The sequence below is a fragment of the Dryobates pubescens genome, chromosome 11 (genome assembly GCF_014839835.1).
Source record: "Dryobates pubescens isolate bDryPub1 chromosome 11, bDryPub1.pri, whole genome shotgun sequence".
Lineage (NCBI taxonomy): Eukaryota > Metazoa > Chordata > Aves > Piciformes > Picidae > Dryobates > Dryobates pubescens.
In genome coordinates, this window is record NC_071622.1 from 37,153,843 (window position 1) to 37,170,514 (window position 16,672).

The 16,672-nt window shown below is 53.6% G+C and overlaps 1 protein-coding gene across 1 annotated transcript; it reads right to left on the reverse strand.

Annotated features, from left to right (window-relative positions):
• Positions 1–1,376: 1,376 nt before the first annotated feature.
• On the reverse strand, positions 1,377–2,321 carry LOC104309102 (olfactory receptor 14A16). The gene has a single exon (XM_009910368.2). The coding sequence runs from the start codon at positions 2,307–2,309 to the stop codon at positions 1,377–1,379; it is 933 nt and encodes a 310-aa protein (XP_009908670.2). The 5' UTR covers positions 2,310–2,321.
• Between the last annotated feature and the right edge of the window lie 14,351 nt (positions 2,322–16,672).

Consider the following 16,672-nt stretch of genomic DNA (forward strand, 5'->3'; position numbering starts at 1 on the left):
ATCCCAGTATAGACTGGGCCCCATTCCACTCCAAGCAGGGTTTCTTAAACACCTCCAAGTACAGCTTGGCCTTGTCCCAGTATAAACTGCTTCTCCTGATCCCATTCCAGTGCAATTTGAGACCTGTCTCAGAATTAAATGGTTCCAATGGCATGACCAAGTACAGACAAGGTATTATCCCAGTGCAAACTGCATCCCCTGATCTCCTCCCAGCACAGAAATAGTTTCGTCCTAGAGCAAAGTCAGAGCTTTGGCCCCTCACAGTTCCAAATGCAGCCCTCCCAGTGCAGTCCAGAGAACAGGACTCCTCCCCAGTACAGATTATGCCCACTCCCAGTAAAGGCTACATCACCTGAAGCCCTCCAACCACTTTTCTGGGACTCCTCCCAGTACAACCTGAATCCCTTCACCCACTCCCTCACAGACTGGGTCCCATCCCAGTACAAACTGGTTCCCTGTTGGTTTGGAACTGGAGGTTCTGGTGTGTCCCATCCCCAGGCAGAAAGGCACACAGGGCCTGGCAGGAACCATTCCAAATACGCTGGGATGAAGCAAACACAGGGAAGAAGGCCAACTGCAGCTGGGCTGTGGCAGGAGGAGTGTGGCCACCCAGACACCAGAATTGTCCTCCCCCATACTCAGCACTGCTGTGGCCACATCTGGATGCTTGGTGTCTGGGGGAAGAGTTCTGCAGTCTTGAGGAGTGGAGAGGAACTGCCCTGTGTAGCTCCTCTCTGAGGGCTCTGTGCACGTCTCAGGGCACAGACCAGAAAGGGTGATGTGAGCAGACAGGAGGGGGTTGGGGAATGAAGGCATGAGGAGACCTCCTGTTCTGATGGCAGTGCTGCTCTGGAGCACAGCTCTGTCCCACAAGCACCCCTGGCCTGTCCCTGCCTGCAGTCCTAGCACTGCCACCCAGCAGCACAGTGCCCAAGCTGCCAGAGCACTCAGGTCTTGTCCCAGCATGGAGGCTCAGCAGGAGAGGGTGGAAGGGAAGAAAGAGCAGTTGAGGACAGCCCAAGATCTGGGGCTCCCTGGCACTGCTGCTGTGCTGGGACTCTGCCCCTCCACCTCTACACACAGGCACTGCCCTGTAGCTCCACAGAAGCCTTGGAGGAAGGAGCTCAGAGAAACAACTCCCTGCAGGGTCCTTTATTGTGTTGGATACATACAGGGAGCACAGCTCCTCATGTCTGCAGCCTCTGGGTCACACCAGACAGAACCACACTGAACCAGAAATGGTCTGAAGAAAGACATTTGTGTGGGAACAACATTCTCACAAGGGGAACAGCCCCAGCAGCAGCCAGAACTCGAGCAGCCAGGCTGGGCCTGCAATGAGTGACAGCAGAACTGCTCTGCAGGAGAAGACAAAGAGTTTATTGCTTCTGAAAGCATCCAGGGATCAGTTTGCTGAGGGCAGCCTTCAGCTCCTGGTTCCTCAGGCTGTAGATAAGAGGGTTCACTGCTGGAGTCATCACTGAGTACAGAACTGACACACCCAGGTTCAGGGATGGGGAGGAGATGGAGGAGGGCTTCAGGTAGGCAAAGAGGGCAGTGCTGATAAACAGGGACACCACAGTCAGGTGAGGGAGGCAGGTGGCAAAGGCTTTGTGGCGTCCCTGCTGAGAGGGGATCCTCAGCACTGCCCTGAAGATCTGCACATAGGACACCACAATGAACATGAAACAGAAAAAATAAAAACAGACACCGACCACAAGAAGCCAGAGTTCCCTGAGGTAGGATGTGGAGCAGGAGAGCTTGAGGATCTGGGGGATTTCACAGAAGAAATGGTGCAGAACATTGCCCCGACAGAGGGGCAGGGAAAATGTATTGGCTGTGTGCAGCAGAGCATAGAGAAAGCCACAGGCCCAGACAGCTGCTGCCAGGTGGACACAAACTCTGCTGCCCAGGAGGGTCTCATAGTGCAGGGGTTTGCAGATGGCAACGTAGCGATCGTAGGCCATGGTGGTGAGGAGAAAATACTCTGCTGAAATTAGGAATATGAAAAAGAAAAACTGGAGGACACATCCTACATAGGAGATGTTCCTGGTGTCCCACAGGGAATTGGCCATGGATTTTGGCACAGTGGTGGAGATGGTACCCAGGTCAAGGAGGGCAAGGTTGAGGAGGAAGAAGTACATGGGGGTGTGGAGGTGGTGGTCCCAGGCTATGGTGGTGATGATGAGGCCATTGCCCAGCAGGGCAGCCAGGTAGATGGCCAGGAAGAGCCAGAAGTGCAGGAGCTGCAGCTGCCTTGTGCCTATGAATGGCAGAAGGAGGAAGTGGGTGATGGAGCTGCTGTTGGCCATCTGCTGCCTCTGGGCATGGAGACCTGTCCAAGGAGGGAAAGGCAGTGACAAGTTAGGGCACACTTCTCTCAGGCTTATCATAAGCTCCCTCCTTGAGCTGCATGAGAAATGGATCAGCTCAGTCCCATCACTACCAACCCATGGCAGAGTTCATCACAGATTCAAATGCAGCAGGGACCCAGAATTGCCATGAAGATTCCTCTGGTGTCAGAACAGAAAGTGACCGAGAGCCCAATCCCAGAGGACAAGAGTCCCATTGTGGTGGGCTGAAAGTTCCCCCCTCCCCGCATTAGCTTTGCCAGAGCAGCTCAGTTAGAAGCAAATGAAGCTGTATTGACAAGCAAGAGCTACACTCTACAATGGAATGCCATGAACAGGTACAAAACATCCAGGAGTGACAATATCAGACAGGTATTTACAATTAGCAAATGACACAACCCCCCCTGCTCAGAGACCAGGGAAGCTGTTCCTCTGCCCCTAACCCCTACCCCCTGTTCCAAGAGAGAAAGGAGGAGTGGAGAGAGAAAAGAAGCAGTGGGTTAGACTTAGCCAAGGGCAGCCAAAGCAGGTGATCTCTCCCCAGCAAAGCAAAACAGCTGAGATCAGAAGAGAAGAGAGAGAATTGTTGTGGTACAGCTCCTCTGATTCCAGACATTTATCCAATGACTTTGTTTAGAATAATCTTTTCTTTTCCTCTTTACACCCAAGAGTGATCTCTTTACTTTTTTTTCTACTTTTCTGCTCAAAATCTGTAACTAAATTTTAAAGGCATTGCCTAAAACCACCACACCCATGGAGAGGTGGAGAAACAGGGAGCAGGCCTGCAGTGCTGCAGAAAGATTGAGGGGGAGAGAGAAAGGCAGGGGGGCTGGGGTTGAAGCCTTCTCCTTACCCAGCTCTGCTCACTGCTATTCACACCATGGAACTGAAGGGCTTTGTTCATCCTTCGGTGTGCACACTCCAGGAGCCTTCAGCTGAGCATCAGCTGCCAAGATGGAGATGCCTCCAGGAGCAACAGCTGCAGTGTCCTGCAGCCACAGCCTCACTGTGTCAGTGACTGCAGTGACTTCTCCTCCAGTGAGTTCTCAGTCACCCTCCCAGTCCTGGACACCTTGAAGCTCTCTCTGCCTTCCTCATCTCCCTGAGATCCTCTGGCAGTGTTCTCAGCCCTGCTGTGCTGTGCAGAGGAGATGCTCCTGGCCAGAGCTGTCTCTCTGCAGCGCTGCCTGCTTGCCAGCAGCGCCTTCCAGCCCAGGAGCCTGCCCTGGCTCAGCACAACAGAACCAGCCCAAGGCATTTAAAGGAGCCCTCTGGTGGCTTTGGTGCTAAGTCCATGAACCTCAGAGACTGAGAAGCAGAAGAAACCTCTCCAGAAGTCAAAGTCAGATTCAAACTCTGAAGTTTGTTGTAGTGTTAATGGGTCCCAGTGAAGTATACTGGGAAAGGGTCCCCAGGGTCTGGTTAGAGCAGAAGGAGACAGAGGATGCAAGGGAAGCATCACTGGAGGCACTGAAGCATCTGCAGGCTCTGGTGAGAGCAGAGACCTGAGGCAGTGCTGACAGGTCAGGGCAAGCAGCTAAAGGTGGTTCTGCTGCTGAGTAAACCTGGAGGGGTTTCAATGATCCAAAGGGCCAATCCCTGACCCCCAGCCCCTGGCAAGGCAGATCCTGTCCCTCACCTGTGGCTCAGGGCTCTACTGCTCAGGGGGCAGTAGGGAGTGAGGGTGAGCAGTAAGCAGTGGAGAAAATTCTTTGATACTTTATGACCTCCAGAAGAAGAATCAAGGATGAAATAAACTCCAGAGACTGAAAAGAATTTTCTCCTGGCAGCATTTCTCCATCTTGTATTGAGCAGATGGCAGCAGGAGCAGCTCATGATATAACTTTCTCAGATTTTAATATGATTTGCTAAGAAGCAATAAAATGTAGCTTTTAAAATGAATTTTATCAGATGCTTTGTGCAATAAAAGCCACTCCAATGAGCTGCAGAAATCATGGCAATAATTGTAGGATAAGTTGTGGCTCAGCAGTATTTTAATGGGCCCCATGGAGTATTTGGGGCTGATTACATGATCCTCAGGTACTGCCAGGAGACTCTGCCAAGGTACTGCCAAGAAGCCTCTCAAGAAGTCCAAGTCAGAAGAAAGCTCCAAAGTACCTTGAAGCACTGATTGGCCTCACTGAGGCTTGTTACTGACAAAGGCTCCCCAGGGACTCGTTAGAGCAGCTTGGTAGAGGCCATGATTGCAGGGAGACAAAGGCAAAGTACAGGGGAGAAAAACTTGCCCCTGGTTTATGAAGCAGAAAGGCCAAGCCCTGACCACTGCCCTTGGAATAGAAGAACCTCAAAGCCTCAAAGCAAAGTTTCTCCTCACAGGCCTTGGTGGGAGAGGCAAGTGCCAGAGCCAAGGGGACAAAGACCTTGGTCCTGTTGGGCCTCTCAGCCTTGCCAGAGCCCTTGGCCATCCCTACTGCAGCCTCTCCTACACTGTCCCATGCCTGCAGCTCTTTCCCTTCAGTCTGCTGACACCAATCTTGCTTCCCCAGCCAGCTCTCCCCCTGCCATTTCCATCCCTTCCCTGAGCTGTCTCAGCTCTCCCTGCCATTTCCTGACACCTCTGGATGGCCTCATGCATAGCAGCTCTGCCCTTTGAGGGATATTTCTTTGGCCTCATCTCCACTCTGAACTTTCCAGGCTGCACTGTGTGGTGATTTTGGTATCTTCCCACTCCCCAGAAGAGCTCCATCCTCTCTGAAACCACCCTTCAGCCATCTGCAAACTGCTCTGGCAGTGCCCTGAGCTCCCATTCAGCAGGCTGAAGCAGCCCAGGTCCCTCAGCCTCTCCACAGAGATGTCAACCCCCATCCTGGCAGATCTCCTCTGCAGCCTCCCTGGGTCCTCCCTTCTCCATAAGACTTCAGAACCCCACACCCAGACACCAAGCATCCAGATGTGGCCACAGCAGTGCTGAGTCGAGGGGAAGGACAACCCCGGTGTCTGGGTGGCCACACTCCTCCTGCCGCAGCCCAGCTGCAGTTGGCCTTCTTCCCTGTGTGCAGAGTTTGCTCCATCCCAGGGCATTTGGAATGGCTCCTCCCAGACCCTGTGGTGCCTTTTTGACTGGGGATGGTACATGCAGAACCTCCAGCTCCAAAGCAACAGGGAACCAGTTTGTACTGGGATGGGGCCCAGTGTGTCAGGGATTGGGTAAGGGGATACAAGTTGTACTGGGAGGAGTTCCAGAAAAGTGGTTGGAGGGCTTCAGGTGGTGTAGCCTTTACTGGGAGTGGGCATAATCTGTACTGGGGAGGAGTCCTGTTCTCCAGAGTTCCCTGGGGCAACAGACCTTCAACAGATGCTTATAAAAATCAGATATTGTAATTCCTCACTGATCCTGATACCTCGTGGCACACATTAGGCTTTAAACAAAACCAAGATGGCATTGACCATGTGGGAGCTGCAGGAGCACAGCTGCACTTTCAGTTGGTGTCTGCAGCTTATTGCTGAGGCAGGATTTGCTCCTGAAGGATTTGTAGCTGAAAGCTATGTAGAGAGGAGGTTCCTCTGCTGCAATCCTTTGGCAGCGGCGCTCGCTCCTTGCTCCAGTCGAACAAAACTGTCCCAGGGACTCAGCTCCTCTGGGGTTTCGGTTCTCGGCCCAGCAAGATGTATCAATCTGCTCCTAGGCTTTACAATGCTAAAACAGCAAGGGGTCTCTGCTGTCCTGTCTGGGTAAACTGAAACACAATTCGCCTTCCAAGCAAAGCTTGTGGCTCCTTCCAGAGCGTGGACAAGTGCAAGGCAAGGCTCTGGCTCTTTGGGCTGGTGCTTATATATTTCCTAAGACCATACTGGCCAGTAGCAACCCAGATTGAGGGATAAAACCCTGATATTGCAACCTATAGAAAGCCTTCTTTCCAAAGGTGGCCAGAAGCACACCCACCTGGCTCATTGTCTGGTTCAGAGCATTTCTGAGGCTTTTCTCCCCTTCGGGACACATCTGTGCTGCCATCAAGCAGGCCAAGCACAGGAAGCCTCTGTGGTATGGGGGGAGATGATCAAAATACAAGGCCGGAGAGGCCTGGCAGATCGACTACATCACCCTGCCTGGGTCTCACAGCGGCAAACAGCACCTACTGACCATGGTGGAGGCAAGTACAGGGTAGCTGGAAACCTACCCAGCACCTCATGCCACTGCCTACAACACCATCCTGGGCCTAGAGTGACGTCCTGTGGATACACAGCACCCCGGGGAGGATTGAATCAGACAATGGAAGCCACTTCAAGAACCATCTCGTAAGGAACTGGGCAAAGGAATTGAGTGGATTGAGTGGATTTACCACATCCCAGACCATGCACCAGCTGTGGGGAAAGTTGAGCGCTCAAGGCTTGTGCTCAGTTTGGCCTCATCCCCAAAGAAGCTTGGTGCATGTTACCTCAAGAGAGAGTACTTCAAGGAACCAAAGGGCTCTGCCTGGGCTTTCGGTGTGGCCATGGTGAATACAGAGAAGATCAGAGAGCTGTCTGCCCTGCCTGGCCTGGCAGAGAATCCCTTCCTTGTGGGACTGCTGCAGCTTGAAGAACAGGTGCCAGCTGCTATCAGGACTGCACACTGGCAGCAATATCACGCAAACCAACACTCCCTGGCTCCCATTCATGAACTGATTCACCATCTGGAGATCCAGGGATTGACCAGCAAGACACATTCGCCTTTCAACAGTCCCAGCTGGGCAGTGCAGAAACCTGGGTGGAGATTAACAGTGGACTATTGAGGCCTCATTGAAGTGACACTACCACTGAGTGCTGCTGTGCCAGACATGCTGGAGCTCCAGGATGAGCTGGAGTCAAAGACAGCCAAGAGGTTCTCTACAATCAACATTGCCAATGCCTTCTACTCAATTCCACTGGCAGCAGAGTGCAGGCCACAATTTGCTGCCACCTGGAGGGGTGTGCAATACACCTGCAATCGACTGCCCCAGGGGTGGAAGCAGAGCTCCACCATTTGTCATGGACTAATCCAGACTGCACTTGGAAGGCTGAAGCCCCTGAACATCTCCAGTACATACATGGCATCATTGTGTGGGGCCACAGGGCAGAAGCGTTGGAGAAGGGAGGAAAAAATATGCAGATACTTCTTAAGGCTGAATTTGCCATAAAGAAAAGCAAGGTCAAAGGACCTGCAGAGGAAATTCAGTTCTTGGCAATAAAATGGCAGGCTGGATGCTGTCATGTACCTATGGACATGGTCAACAGGATAGCAACCATGTCTCCACCATCCAACAAGGAGACACAGTCTGTCCTAGGCCTTGTGGGGCTCTGCAGAATGCATGTCCCAGGCTGCAGTCAGCTTGTGAGCCCTCTCTATCGAGTGACCTGAAAGAAGAATCGTTGTGAGTGGGGCAGTGAGCAGCAAGGCTTTGAGCAAAGAGGAGGGAGCTGTGCGGTGGCACTTGGGCCTATCTGAATGGCACCATTGGTGTAAAATATCCTCAGCAGTGCAGCTGGCGAGCATGGAGCACTTGGAGTCTCTGGCAGAAGACACCAGGTGAAACCCAAGGTCAGCCACTGGGGTTTTGGAGTAGTAATTAGGGAGAACTAAGTAGTAATACTGTGCTAAGGTAGTGCTGTGCTTTGCAGGGCTGGGGCTGGGTGTTGGTAACACAGCAGTGTTTGGGCTGCTGCTCATCTCAGCACTCAGCCTGTGCTTTTCCTACATTTCCCTGCCCCAAGGATATGCTGGGGGTGGGGCAAGATCTTGTGAGGGGACACAGAATTAGTGTCACCAGCCTGAAGGGAAAGAGCTGCAGGCATGGGACAGTGTAGGACAGGCTGCAGTAGGGATGGCCAAGGGCTCTGGCAAGGCTTAGAGGCCCAACAGGACCAAGGTCTTTGTCCCCTTGGCTCTGGCACTTGCCTCTCCCACCAAGGCCTGTGAGGAGAAACTTTGCTTTGAGGCTTTCAGGCTCTACTATGCCAAGGACAGTGGTCAGGGCTTGGCCTTTCTGCTTCCTAGACCAAAGGCAAGTTTTTCTCCCCTGCACTTTGCCTTTGTCTCCCTGCAATCATAGCCTCTACCAAGCTGCTCTAACGAGTCCCTGGGGAGCCTCTGTCAGTAACAAGCCTCAGTGAGGCCAATCAGTGCTTCAAGGTACTTTGGAGTTTTCTTCTGACTTGGACTTCTTGAGAGGCTTCTTGGCAGTACCTTGGCAGAGTCTCCTGGCAGTACCTGAGGATCATGTAATCAGCCCCAAATACTCCATGGGGCTCATTAAATACTGATGAGCCACAACTTATCCTCTAACTATAGCCAAGATTTCTGCAGCTAATTGGAGAGTTTCTTATTGAACAAAGCATCTGATAAAAAGTATTTTTAAGGGTACATTTCACTACTTTTCAGCAGGAAACCACAGCAAACCTGACAAGGTCTGTTCAGGAGTACCACACTCTGCAGCCATCTGCTCAGTACAAGATGTGGCTGATGGAGAAATCTGCCAGGAGAAACTTCTTTGGAGGCTCTGGAGTTGGTTTCATCCTTGATTCTTCTTCTGGAGGCCAAAAAGAGTCATAGGATTTCTTGTACTTCTCACTGCTCATCCCCACTGCCCCCAGAAGAGCCCAGAGCCACAGGTGAGGGACAGGATCTGCCTTGGCAGGGGCTGGGGTCAGGGCTTGGCCCTTTGGATCAATGAAACCCCTCCAGGTTCACTCAGCAGCAGAGCCACCTTTAGCTGCTTGCCCTGACCTATCAGCACTGCCTCAGGTCTCTGCTCTCACCACAGCCTGGAGATGCTTCAGTGCCTCCAGTGATGGTTCCCTTGCATCCTCTGTCTCCTTCTGCTCTAACCAGACCCTGGGAACACTTTCCCAATATGCTTCACTGGGACGCATTAAAAGTAGAAGAAACTTCAGAGTTTGAATCTGACTTTGACTTCTGGAGAGGTTTCATCAGCTTCTCAGTCTCTGAGGTTCATGGACTTGGCACCAAAGCCACCAGAGGGCTCCTTTAAATGCCTTGGGCTGGTACTGAGCTGCTGAGCTGGGCCAGGCTCCTGGAATGCATGGAGCTCTGGCCGGGAGCAGTTCCTCTGCACAGCACAGCAGGGCTCAGGGCGCTGCCAAAGGATCTCAGGGAGATGAGGAAGGCAGAAAGAGCCTCAAGGTGGCCAGGATTGGGAGGATGCTGAGAGCTCACTGGAGGAGAGGTTACTGCAGATGCTGACAGGGTGAGTCTGTGGTTGCAGAGCAGTGCAGTTCAGAAGCAATAAACTCTTCTGCAGAGCAGTTCTGGTGTCCCTCAGTGCAGGCCCAGCCTGGCTTCTGCACTTTGTGGTGGTGGTGTTTTACTCTTTGTAAAACTGTCATCCCTTTTCTAACACATTCTCTGCTTTGCTGACCAAGAGTTTGTGCAGCAGGACCTCTGTTCTTTGTTTGGTTAATAAAATAAAGAACCTTTCCTTAACCTTTTCTTTCCTGAGATCCTTCCTCCAGGACTTCTCCAGAGCTTTTTGTTTGGGTTCTGTGCAGATTTAGGGAGAAAAGAGTCGCAGCACAGCAGCACTGCCAGGGAGCAGCAGCACCTGGACTTCCAGGGCTGTTCTCTTTCCACGTCCAGCCTCTCCTGTGTCAGTGCAAGGCCTGAATGCTGTGGCAGCTTGGTCATTGTTCTGCTGCATGCCAGCCCTGTGACCACAGGCAGGGACAGGCCATAAGAACTACTCTGACTGAGCTGGTCCCCAAGAGCAGTTCCACAGACAGATGATCTGCTCAGGGCAGAGTCTGAAGGCTTAGGGCTTCATCCAAAGTGTCTCTCCAGAGCTGGCCCAAGAAAGTGTCCCAGGGATGCAAACAGCAGGGAACAGCTAAAGAGTGAGTGTGCAGGGCTGGGGCACACAGCAGAGTCTTGACACAGACAGGCCTCCTGCCAGAGGCCTGAAGGAGCAGCAGAGCAGGCTCTGATCTGTGTCTCTGTTCACTGCACAGCCTGGGGAAGCGGTCCCAGGGTAATCATCCTGCTCTAGCCACTCACCACCACCATTTCCACCTCTGATGTCTCACCACAACTTGGAAAGTTTCTTTGTCCCCCAGTTGCAGGTCACAGGATCAGGAGGTCAGCAGTGGCTGCTGGCATTGCACAGATGAGATGCAAGCATGGCCATGGTGCGTGGGGTGAGAGAAACCTGAGCGAGCACAAACACCATCAGCTGTTGCTGGGGTACCAAGGCACTGGAGGTGTGAGGAGCCTCCCAGCCTCTGGCAGGGGCAGCAGGAGGCCAGGGACACTCTGCCTGGTGCAGTGCAGAGCCTGTGTGAGTGATGGGGAAAGACTCTGCCTGAACATCCCGAGGTGCAGAATTGGTTCATGAGGCCAGCTCAGGTGTGGACACCTGACAGAGCTCTGACATTTCTTTGTGTGACTGCAGCACAAACCTCGCTGCCCCAGGGAGATTCCTCTCGGGTGTCCTGCACAGGCTCATTGCAAATGCTGCTGTCTGCTTACATCACCCTTCCTGGGCTGTGCAGAGAGCCATCTGTGGTGGTTTGAGCCTTAACTGGGCTTTAAGAGCTCAGATGGGGGCAAAGGCTCCCTCCCTTCTCCCCCACATCCTCTTTACAGATCGAGAGGGAAAAAAGAGAGGGAAGGAGGCAAATCTACCAAGAAACAATTTGGAGTCAGTTTGAAATAGAGAGGTAAAATTTTCTTTGACCAGTTGTGGTGGTGAAAGAAAGTTCAGTTCTCCCCCACACCCAAAGCAACCACGGCTAACTCAGTTGGAGAAGCAGTAAATGGCTAAGAGCTGTATTTACAAGCAGGATGAGATGCAGATGATTACATACACAACAGATGACATTTACAATATGTACAGAAATATACATCAAAGAAAGTAATACAGAACACCTTTCCCTCCTCCAAGAGGGGTTCCCTCCCCCAACTGTACCCCCCTTCTCCCACTTCCTCCCTTTTTTCCCAAAAAAGGTTAGAGAGAGAGAGAAAGGTAATTATTAAGGAGGAAATTCTGTTAGTTCAAAGCATGTGCAAGAATTAGTTTCTTATCTGGTTAGCTCAGTTTATTCAAGGTCAACTCCGTCCTGCACAGCTGTTGCTCAGAGAGAGACTGAAACAGACTGAAAAAGACAGACTGAACTGACTGAGATTCAAACTGAACTACAGCTAACATTTTAAAGTTGCATTCTACCAATCTACCAATGAAATTCGTTTAGGCTTATCTTTGTTTTCATTCTTACACCAAAACATTCAGCCAGAGTTTTAGCCAGATTTAGCGGCGACGGAGGTGATTGGGATCAATACAGCTGATCAATATGATCTAGTATTGTCCTTTATTGTTCCAGTATTGCAGGCCTATGGCTCAGGCCTATGGTGAAAGCATGGCACAGTAAAGCATGGAAGGAGAGGAGACATCACACTATTGGAGATTATTGGTCCAACTAGGGATGACACACAAGGTTTGTTGATGCAGGTGCATGTCCTGTTGTCCCAAGATAACTTACTATGTTTCTAGCTACCAGCGCCTTGTTTTAGTTACAGTGCTGCAGGCACAGCACTGTTTTGGTACACTGCTAGCTGGCTCTGCACTTATGCTGAGCATGGCCTACCACGTCAGACTCTAGGCCTGCACTGCCAGATTGCTCACACTGCTTGTAGCTGGCATTCCCACACAGAGTGTTCCAGCAACTGTCCCTTTCTCAAAGGCACAGCCTCAAACGGTCACAGTCCACCCCTTCTAAACAATTTCATTAGCTGTTCGTACTGTCCACCCAACCTAAAACAGTATCTACAGTTTGTATGTAAAGTTCACAGCCCATTCCAGCTATCCTCAGATGTAGATGATTCAGAAGTCCCAGAAAAATCAGGAAACAAGAAATCAGAAAACAGTTTGTCTCTTTGCAGACAAAGTGAAAAAAGGGATCAGGCACACAGGGACTCTCAGTTGACTCAGGGCTCTCAGGGTTCGTGCACCATGGATTCCTCATGGATTCTTCCTTTGGGCACAATGTAGCTGTGCAACACTCTGAACTGACTGAGATTCAAACAGAGCTACAGATTAAAGTTGCATTCTACCAACCTCCCAAGGAAATTCGTTTAGAATATCTTGTTCTCATTATTTCACCAAAGCATTCAGCCAGAGTGTTCCAGCAACTGTCCCTTGCTTAAAGGCGCAGCCTCAAACGGTCACACAGACCTAGACCATGCTGGTGTGGCTGTGTACTTCCTCACATAAATCCACAAATGAAGGTGCAAGCCTGTTCTACTTCAAAGCATAACAAAAAGATTGAAGAGATCACATAGTGTAGGCCTAATTTTCAGGAAATGTGCTGTCAGCAGGGGCTGTGTGACCCCCTCTGATTCAGAAGAGGGTAAGCAAGGCACTTGGTATGTGCTTTGTGGATTTGAAAGTAAAATAATCCCACATCCTAAGCATCTGGCACGCTCAGATTATCCATCTGACATCCTGTTGTCTTTCATAGTACCTGGGAGTGTGCTGGGCAGAGCCTTCACATAAAGCAAGCACTCTAAAAAGCTGAACTGTGATTTTCTAACATCACAAAATGTAGGCAGCTGTGAGATGATTCACACAAGGGGGAGGTTGTAATGGTTGAAGTCTTGGTGTTTTTAATTTCTATTTGGATCTAGAGGTGAAGGAGATACTGAAGCTGAAGAAAGCAAATGAAAAGCTGCCTACAGAAAGGAGAGCAGTGAAAAATGCATTACCTTGTCTAATGCAGCCAATTCACTTTAGGAACACTTTAGGACCCTAAGCACCAACAATTAGCAGTATCTAAAGGCTGGGTGTCAAGAGGATGGGGTTAGACTCCTCAGTGCTGCCCAGTGACAGGACAAGGGGTGTCGGGAAGCACGCAGGGACTCCCTTGTTGGTGAGGCAGGAATCCTTTATTGGCACAGAACAAGCAGCTTGTGTAGGAAAACTCGAGCAGGGTAAGCACTTCCCTGGCATTCTGGCACCACTGCTGCTAATTGAGTTCTCTCCTTTGATAGGCAGCTGTCCATTGTTATCTTCATCCCATATCAGGTTGATTTTTTCCAGCATGGAGGCAGGTGTCCTCCTGTCTCACACTTCAGGCTGTGTACCACGGTCAGCTCTTCTTTATCATCAAGCCATCCTTCCTGTGTCAGTCGCCTGTTGTCCTTTCTGGTCCTGAAACCTTCCACAGATACTTTCTGCTTTCCTACAAAGGGGCAACTGTCACAAACTGGAACCTAAAGAGGTTCCACCTGAACAGGAGGAAAAACTTCTTTCCTGGGAGGGTGACAGAGCCTGGAGCAGACTGCCCACAGAGGTTGTGGAGTCTCCTTCCCTGGATAGATTCCAAACCTTGCTGAACATTGTGATCCTGGGCAACCTGCCGTGTGTGGCTGTTCTTTAGCAGGGGGCTGGAGCAGATGATCTCCAGAGGTGCCTTCAAGCAGCCACCTTTCTGTTGTTCTGCAATCCTAAGCTCAGGGAGGGCAGAGAGGAGGACTGTTGTGGTTTCAGCCCTAACTGGCAGTTAAAAGCCCAGATGGGGGAAAGGCTGAGAATCTCTCCCCCACTCCCCGCTCCTCCCTCCGAACAGAGAGGGGAAAAAAAGGGTGAGGAGCAAATCCACTAAACAACAATCTGGAGTCAGCTTGGAAGTAGAGAGGTGAAGAATTTTCTTCAAACAATATATATATATAACAACAACAGGAAAGGTTCACAAGGGCAAGGGACAAGGATAGATGCCATTGGCCTTCTTGGCCACCTGGGCACACTGCTGGCTCCTGTTCACCCTGCTATCAACCAGCACCCCCAGCTTCCTTTCCGCCTGGCTGCTATGCAGTCACTGCCCTCAGCCTGTAGCTCTCCAGGTACAGCTTACAGAGGTGTAACAATTACACATAGCCACCAATGACCCCACGGAGCCCTTTGCATTTCCCAGGCACACTCCCACCCCCCCAGCCCCAGCCCCGCCCGCTGCTGAGTGCGGGCAGCAGGGCTGGGGGGAGAGTTGCGCTCTGGACCCCGTCCCTCCCGGCCGCTCTCTGACACCTCACCGCCCCCCATTGCTGTGCCGGTGCACATCCTGCACAGCACAGACTGCAAACAGCCAAGAGCTGCATGACCGAACGCCGCGGCCCCCAGCAGCGCCGGCACCCCCCTGGCCAAAGCCAAACAGAACAATTCCTCACCCCCACGAACCCTGCCCCGGCCCCACGGAGCCCCCTGCCCCCCCGCCGCCCAGCTCCACACACGCCCCCGGCAGCCCCCCGCAGCCAGAGCCTTCCCCGCTCCGCTGCCGCCGCCCGCAGCGCTCCCCGGCCCCCTCAGCCCCTCCCGCCCCGCCGCAGCTCCCCAGCCGGCAGCTGCCGCTCGCCCGCCAGCACCTCCGGCACTTGTGCCGCGCTCCGGCCCCGCTGCCGCTCCCCGCGGGGCAGCAGCAATGGCGGCCGCGGCCGGCAGCGGCAGCTCCTCGCTGTGCCTCGGCAGCCAGCAGGGGGAGGAGCTGCCGCCCTCCCGCCGCCTCTCATTGGCTAAGGCTGCCCGCCCGTGGGCGGGACTTCCTCTCCGGGGCCAGAACCCTCTCCCGCTCGGCCGAAACGTGGCCGGTTCAGGGCTTCCATTGCATCGCTCTCTGCTCGCCTAGGCTGCCAGGAGGCTGCAGGGGACGGCAGCTGGCAGCTGCCTCTGCTCCGAGCTCTTCCTCCTTCCTCTTCCTCCTGCTCTGCGCCCCCTTGGCTGCGGCTGTGGGGTAGGTGTGGGCAGCCGCGGGGCAGAGTGGGGGATGCTGGGGTGGAGATCGCTTGGGGCTCGGGGGAGCGGCTCCTGGGGTTGGCATTGGGATGCCCCGGGGCTGGGGGCCGTGCCCCGGGGCTGGGATTGAGGAGGGATCCGTGAGGTGCGGGGCTGGTGTCCGTGGGGCTGTGGGGGGTGGTTCGTGGGGGTTGTGCAGTTCTGGGGGCGTCTGTGGGGTTCCTTGGGGGCTTCGGGGCCGAGAGAGTTGTCTGAGGGGCTGGGAGGGAGCCCGTGGGGCTGGGCAGGGGTCTCGTGGGGCTGTGTGGGTTTGGTGGTAGGAGCTGTTGGTGCTGGGGGAGGCTGTGTGGCTGTGGTGTGGGTCGGGGTGGTGAGGCTTGGGGTGGGGAGTGCTGGGGTGCTGCGAGGGGGTGGATGCGGTTGTGGGGAGCTGGGTGTGGCTGTGGGGTGTGTGGTGTTGGGGGGCTGTGGGTGTGTGTGTGTCTGTGGGGGGGTTTGGGGTAGAGCAGAGATGTTGGGGATGGGTGGGTGTCGTGTGTGGGGTTGTGGGTGCGTGGGTGGGGGGGTCAGGGTGAGTGTGTTTGGGGGTTCCTTGTGCTGCTGCCTCCCCCTGCCAGGGGCAGCTGTAGGCCCAGCCATGGGTGGGCTGCAGGGGCTGGCCCTGGCCCTGTGTCCCTCTGCTGGGGGCTGGGCTGGGAGGTGAGGGAGCTGTGGGTGTTTAGTGTGGGGAAGAGGAGGCTGAGGGGAGACCTCCTTGGCCTGTGGAGCTCCCTGAGAGGAGGCTGCAGTGAGGTGGGGGTTGGGCTCTTGTGCCTGGTGTCAGATGGTAGAAGGAGAGGAAGTGACCTGAAATCGTGCGAGGGGAGGCTTAGGTTGGAGAGGAGGAGGAATGAGTTTGGTGCCAGCGTGGTCAGGGCCTGGCAGAGGCTGCCCAGGGAAACAGTGGAGTGGCCGTGGCTGGAGGTGTTGCAGCAAGTTGGGGCCATGGGGCCATGGTTTGGTGGCCCTGGTGGTGTTGGGGCTGCCAGTTGTCCTCACTTCTCGGAGAGGTCTTTTCCAGCCCAGCCAATTGTGTGGCTGTGTGAGGAAGCTGCTCCAGAGCCAATGCATCTGAGGTGCTGGAGGTGCTGGCAAGAATGGGACATGGGAGAGAGTCCTGTGGGGAGGGGAAAGGTTTGGGGTTTCCCCCTGGGCTCTCAGTCTGCCCTTGGGATTGCCTGGGATTCTTGCAAGCAGTGCTGCCAGCTGGAGCCTTCTGGGGTTAGTTTGTGGTGTGCTGAGAGGGCAGAAGGGAGGTGAGGCTGGGCAAGGGAAGTGGTGAGCAGGAAGCTTCTTGGCTTGTGGGTGGCCAAGGTGTGTGGCTGAGAGCTGTGGAGTGCAGGAGAGCCTTCAAGGCCTTGTGGTGTTGCTGGAGCTGTGGGCTGAGGAAGTGCTGCTGCCAGCAATGGTGCTGGCAGCAGCTGACCCCAGAAGCTGACAGCCCCAAACCCTGCCTGGCTCAGGACAGTCCCCTGACCCCTCCTGACCTCCAGCACAGCCCAAGCAGGCACTCAGGGCTCCTAGCCACCCACCCCAGCCCTACCCCATGGCAGGAGTCACCTGAGGTCTCACTCC